This window comes from Nicotiana tabacum, chromosome 23 (genome assembly GCF_000715075.1).
Source record: "Nicotiana tabacum cultivar K326 chromosome 23, ASM71507v2, whole genome shotgun sequence".
In the NCBI taxonomy this organism is placed as follows: domain Eukaryota; kingdom Viridiplantae; phylum Streptophyta; class Magnoliopsida; order Solanales; family Solanaceae; genus Nicotiana; species Nicotiana tabacum.
Window position 1 is genome coordinate 55480958 of NC_134102.1, and position 7099 is coordinate 55488056.

At 42.0% G+C, this 7099-nt stretch overlaps 1 protein-coding gene across 1 annotated transcript; it reads left to right on the plus strand.

Moving 5' to 3' along the window:
- The first annotated feature begins 4109 nt into the window (after positions 1-4109).
- On the plus strand, positions 4110-6086 carry LOC142177176 (uncharacterized). The gene is made up of 2 exons (XM_075245643.1): positions 4110-4269; positions 5365-6086. Exons 1-2 carry the CDS (start codon positions 4110-4112, stop codon positions 6084-6086), a joined length of 882 nt encoding a protein of 293 aa, XP_075101744.1.
- The last annotated feature ends 1013 nt before the right edge of the window (positions 6087-7099 follow it).

Genomic DNA, 7099 nt, shown 5'->3' on the forward strand with positions numbered 1-7099 from the left:
TTTTCTTACCTCTCACCTTCACGAATTTACTGATCATTTGTTTAAATAGCATAATGCTTATAATCTAAAACTAATCTCATTCCCGAACTTTACGTCGATTAACTTACGACGAAACTTTAACATACGAAAATACGCGATGTAACAAGGAACTGGGCAAGTCTGCCTCATTGTGCGACCGGTCTGCGGTCCGCAGACTAATTTTGCGGTCACATAATGCGCCACAGAACTCTCCTCGGGAAAATTTCATGTTGGGTCTGCGATGGGTTATGCGGTTGCATAATCTGCGGCAGATCGACGGTCCTCAGATCAGTTCTGCAACCGCAGAATGGACCATAGAAATGCCCTGCACTTCCAAAAATTTTCTTCAACTCCCCAACGCGCTGTTCGGGACCATGAAACCCTGGGTTTTAGGTAAAATTGTACAGGGCCTTACATAGATAAAACTAAGGACTCACAGGGCATATCCAGATAACGAGAAAAATACGATGATACATACGAAAAAGTGGACCCAGGGTCAAATAATACAGAAGCATCCCTATGGCATGCTGAGACAATACCTATGATCACTGCGTCTGAAGCAACAACATCTGGCCTTATAGGAATATCATACAATCGGGCCTGACTGCCACCTGATCGGCCTCTCCCTCTTGGGCGACCCCTAGCTTCCTCAGCCCCACCCCGAGCCAGCTGGGCGGGTGGTGAACTAACTGGTGCTGAAATCGTGGCCTGACTCCTCTGCTGAACTGGACCTCCCGTAAGGCGAGGACAAAACCTCTTCACATGACCCAACTCTCCACACTCGAAACGTCCCCTCTCAGAAAATGGTGGCAAGTACTGAGGCGGACACGGGAACAAGAATAACTATCAGAAGAACCTGGTACAGATGAACTCTGAACTGATGGTGCACGAGATGAACTATAAGCTTGAAGAGCACTGAGAGATGACTGGCCCAAATGGGCACTGTATGAACCATGGCTAGATGATGCACCACGGTAAACTGGACGAGCCATCTAAGTGAGCCTATAAGGACAACCCTTTTGCTGTGGTAAGACTGTCCCCCATAATGAACACCACTGGGACCACCCGAACCTCGAGGTCTCTTGGCCTCCCTCTCCTCACGCTCCTGACTACGGACCATCTCTATCTGCTGAGCATCTACATAAAGATATAGTCTGGTACACCGTCAAGAAATAAAAACTAAAATAAATAACATGAAAGATAAGGGAGGAGAGTCAAAGTCAGCGAATGCCCAACAGCTACCTCGATGATCTCTAAATGACCGGACTCCGCAATCGACGACCGCCGTGCTCGGAAATGCCTGAATTTGCACATGAGTTGCAGGGTGTAGTGTGAGTACAACCAACTCAGTAAGTAAGAAGACTAACTATTGGACTGGAAGTAGTGACGAGCTCAGCAGGTACAGTTTGATAATGAATTAACAATACAAAAATGTAGGCATGCTTTCAAGTTCAACAGATAACTCAATACAAGAAAAACAAATCAACTCATAATGATATGAGGAATGTGACATATCTATATCTACATGCCAATGTACATGCTGTATGGGATGCACTACAATGGAAGTCTCGTGAACTCACACTATCTGAATACTCAATCACTCAGTAGTGTATATAGCCAATACAACCTACGGAAGATCCATCTCACAATATAAATAATTAGGCAAGATCCATGTCCAGGGAAGATCCATCCCTCAATATAATATCAACTGCGCTCATTGTGGGTGTGCAGACTCCGGAGGGGTTCCTTCAGCCCAAGTGCTATAATGAGCCAAATCCAGGCATAAATCAAATCAACATACTGTGGCGTGCAGCCCGATCCTATAAATATCACTCAAAATAAGGCCCTCGATGTCATTCAGTCATTAACCTCTCCAGTCTCTCGGCCTCAAAAACTCATAAAAACTAGCCCGACATGAGAATATAATGTATCAATGAATGACAATAGAGACTGAGATATATTATGCAATGATGGATTTGACTTAGTACATAATTGTAATTTAAACAAATAATTCAACAGCAACACGACCTCCATGGGTCCCAAATATTATCGGAACCTGGCCTAGGTATGATTTTAACATGAGTCTCAGCTCAATTTCTCTAACATGTGGAGGGTATGTGGGTATTGACATGGTTATTTGATTATGCAACTCCACGGGAACAATTAAGTCACAATTGCAATGGTGCACGCCCACTTGCCCGTTACCTAGCATGTGCGTCACCCCCACACCAATCATATAACACGTAATTCAGGGGTTTAAACCCTCGGGACCAAGTTTAGAAGTGTTACTTACCTCAAACCGTGTAAATTCTCTACTCCAGTGAGGCCTTGCCTCCCGAATTGACCTGCTAACGCCTTGAATCTAGTCATAATTAATTCGATACAGTCAACAAAAACTATAGGAATCAATTCCATATAAAAATACTAAATTTCCCAATTAAATCCGAAAATCAACCCAAAACTCAATAGTGGGCACATATCTCAGAACCTGACAAAAGTTACAAAATATGAATGCACATTCGACCACGAGTCCAACCATACCAAATTTACCAAATTCCGATATCAACTCGACCTCCAAAACCTAAATTCTTATTTTGAAATTCCTAGGCCCAAATTCTCGAAGTACGCCTCAAAAACACGTAATCTAGTCGGAATACTTAATGATTATTCAACATTATTGACTAAAAATGATCATAAGTGACTTACCTCAAGAATCCCTTCGAAATCCATCTCAAAAATTGCCTAATCCCGAGCTTGAAATGTCCAAAATGAAGAAAATCTCAGAAACCCTCGAATTTAAACATTGCCTAGTGCTTTCGCACCTGCGGCTCATTTAGTCGCACCTGCGGTCTCACGGGTGCAAGAAATCTCTCGCTTCTATGGTCTGCCAAGGCTCCACCTCCTCCGCTTTTGCGATCGCGCTTCCGCTTCTGCGAGAAGTAGTCCGCTTTTGTGGACACTTACGCTTCTACGACCCCTCATCCACATCTGCGATCACATAGGTGCTACATTTTCCTCGCACCTGCGAACATTACCCCACTATGCCCTTTCCGCTTCTGCGCTGCCATACTCGCTTCTACGAGCTCGCACCTGCGATCAAAATCTGCAGGTGCGATTACACCAGCAGACTCCCACCTTCAGCAATGCACTAAGTCTCGATTTTGATCCGTTAACCATCTGAAATCAACCCGAGGCCCCCAGGACCCCAACCAAACACACCAACAAGTCCTAAAATACGATACAAACTTAGTCGAGCCCTCAAATCACATCAAAAAACATGAATCGCACCCCAATTCAGGCCTAATAAAAACTAAGGACTTCCAACTTCTACAAATGACGCCGAAACCTATCAAATCACGTCTGATTGACCTCAAATGTTGGACACAAGTCACATATGACACCACAGACCTACGCCATCTCCCAAAACCCCAATCTGAGCCCGGTCACAATAAAGTCCACTCTCGTTCAAACTTCTAAATTTCCAACTTTCGCCATTTCAAGCCTTATTCAACTATAGACCTCCAAATCACAATCCAGACATGCTCCTAAGTCCAAAATCATCCAACAGAGCTAAATGAACCATAAAAACTCCATTTCGGAGTCGATTACACATAAGTCAACATCCAGTCATCCTTTTCTCTTTAAGCTTCCAACCTTGAGACTAAGTGTCTCAATTTATTCTGAAACCTCTCCGGACCCGAACCAACTTCCCCGGCAAGTCACCTAGTAGTTATAAAGCAAAAAATGAGCAGTAAATGGGGGAACGGGGCTATAACTCTCAAAATGACCAGTCGGGTCGTTACAGTTCTTTAGTAAAAGAAAACTTAAATATGGTGGCTAACGATGTGAACAGTTCTTACAATGCTGGAACACACAATGAACATGTGGATGTGTTCCAGCATGATGATTCAACTAGTGAAACTCGCAACGAAGGAGATGAAACAACTCCGGTTCATGACGAACAAAATCCTCGGCATGTAAGATGTCCAAATCATGATGTTGCGCATGATGAACATATTGTTGAAATGGTCAAAATTTTGAGGAAGAAATAAAGGGAAATTATGAAGCATCTCTCAAGACAAGACCAGGTAATGACCAAGTTGAAGCAGGCACTTTCAGTTGCTTCCAATAACCCTAAGGGGGCAATACGAGTTCCTCCCAGCATGCCTGGAAATGAAACAGTGCAAAAAATCGGTAACGTCACTCCGAGGGAGGAATTCAGTTTTAATGAAAATGAAGCAGGTGGTGCAGGTAGTGGATCCGAGAAGGACAAAAATGCTAATGATCTTTTCAAAACCAAGCTAATGAGATTCACGAGGTAAATGAATGAACGAATGGACCAAAATGATAAAGAATTCCATACTCCAATGGATCAGATCTAGGGAACACCACCGGTGTCGAAGGGACTAGATTCAAAGAATTATACGCAGTTGCCGTTCATATTAAGTGCGGCCCCAGAATAGATTTCGAAAATATTCAAGATGCCAGATATACCAAAGTATGATGGGACTTCGGATCCACAAGAGCATATCACAACGCCCCTCACGAGATCGAATCTATCTTGTTGAAGAAATTTGGCGAAATCCTAACGAAGGGTGCTTTAACTCGATATTCTCTTTTACTTGAGCATTCCATTGATTCTTTTGAAATACTTGAAGATTGTTTTATTAAAGATCATGCTCGGTCAAGAAAATTCCAAGATAGAGAGGCAGATATATTCAAAATCGCTCAAGGAGAATCTTAACTATTGCAAGAGTTCGTGATCCGATTTCAAAAGGAGATGATGTTGTTGCCGGAAGTACCAGATGAGTGGGCAGCTGAAGCATTCACCAAAGGTCTCAATCCACTAAGCTCTGATGCCTCTAGGAAACTGAAGGGATGTCTGCTAGAATTTCAGGCAACCACATTGGTAGATGATCACAATTGCTATGAATAGAAAATTAGAATAGAAGAAGATCAACTTAGCTATTAGGTGTCTTCCAAAGGACGTAATCGTGATCGGAATCAAGAAAAGTTCAAAACAAATTTCTTTGCAGATCAGAGGTCTGACAAGAGTTGCTTTCAGCCTTACAAAAGGGTTGATGGGCGAGGAAATAAAGGATTTCAGTCAGCGGATAGGTTTGATTCCGATAGAAGGGCGGATCATGGTCGGAGTAGTAGAGCTTTGTAGGAGAATGAATACCCCCATTTATCTGACTGCAACTGTAACATCAGCTTAGTAGAATTGGTGTCGGCTATGAGAAACATTAAGGATGCTAGATTTCGAAACAAATTCGATCGGATCCTTATCAAAGGGATCTAATATATGGTTTGAGTTTCATGTAACGCATGGTCACATGATTATAGACTTCCGACACCTTCATGAAGAGGTTGCAGTGTTATTGAAGAATGGTCACCTTAGAGAATTTCTAAGTGATCGGGCCAAAAGTAATTATGGAAAAAATCGAGACGTTAGGGAGCTAGCCAAACCAGTTACAGGGTCACCTCGTTTGACGATAAACATGATCTTTGGTGGTGACAAAGTAAATGGGGTGACATTTTCAGCAGTAAAGAAAACAAAGATATCAGTAACTCATGGTAGGAGGATCCGAGAAGCTTCAGAAGATGATGAAATCACCTTCACGAAAGAGAATGCTAATGGCCTTCTTCTACCACACAACGATGCTCTGGTAATATCGCTTAATGTATTAGGTTTAAAAATTAAACGTGTGTTGGTTGATCCAGGTAGTTCAGCCAATAACATTCAATGGAGATATTTGGAACAATCAAAGTTAACCAAAAACATAGTTCCTGCAATAATGCTTCTGGCCAAGTTCAATCTAACAAGTGTAATGACTAGGGGAGAAATTTTACTGCCCATACATGCTGAAGGCGTAAAGAAGACAACTTTGTTTGAAGTGGTAGATGGCGACATGGGATACAACGTGGTCCTTGGAAGGCCATGGATTCATGAAATGAAAGTTGTGCCGTCGACTTATCATCAATTGCTGATGTTTCCCACACCGAAAGGGGTCATAAGATTGAAGATAGAAACTACAAGAGCCAATGCCCTCTTCTATCCCGATTGAAGCTAATGGAGATGAGGAGTCATCAGATTTCTATCAGGTACCGGGGTCTTTTCAGGTACCAGAGGAAATAGATGTAACCAAATCGATCGCATAGTAGCTCGAACAAGTTGCTTTATTCACAGAGTTCTTAGAAATGAATTTCTACTCGGGAACGTGGTTGAGCCACGAATTAAGATGTAAAATTATTGATTTTTTTAAACCTAACATCGATTGTTTTGCATGGTCTCGGTCAGATATAACAGGTATTCCACTGGAAGTGGCTGTCCTCAAGCTAAGTTTGGACCCTAACTTCCCTCCGGTAAGGAAGAACAAACGACCGATAGCAGAGGTCAGAAACAGGTTTGTCAAATAAGCGGTATGTAACGACCCGATTGGACGTTTTGAGCATTTGCATTCTGTTCAGATGTTTGAAGTCTTGATTAGCTTTCATATGATGTATTATGACTTGTGTGAATTGTCGATTTTGGTTTATATGCCGTGTGGGTTGACTTTCTAATTCAGAACTAATATCAATCTCATCCCATTTAAGGGAAATAATCACAATCACATCAATATTACAATCACATCCCAAATAAGGGGAATAATCACAATCCACCCCTACACCGGCACGTGTAGTTTCGGGTGTGGGCCTTATGATTCACCTTTCCTCGGTTTGCTAATGATACTCCCAAAAATATTTTTTTGTTTTCCACACAAGGGAAACAAAAGTACAAATATATTTTTAATATTCACGTCATTACCTTTCACACTATATATACCCTCGTTAGTAACTTCAACCATTCATAACATCATTAATATTTCATTGGCCCTCTTCGCCATACTTATGATTTTTCATTCATGGCACGGTGGTCGTATCTCATATTCCACACTTCCAATTCCTTACTTTCAAGGATCATCATCACAAACATCAACATATCAAATATTCTGGAATCATAACTTCCAGTTCATTAGTGATGGAAACTTTAAACACAATAGGTTTCTTCCCAACGAATGGGCCGAACTGACCAGCAGTA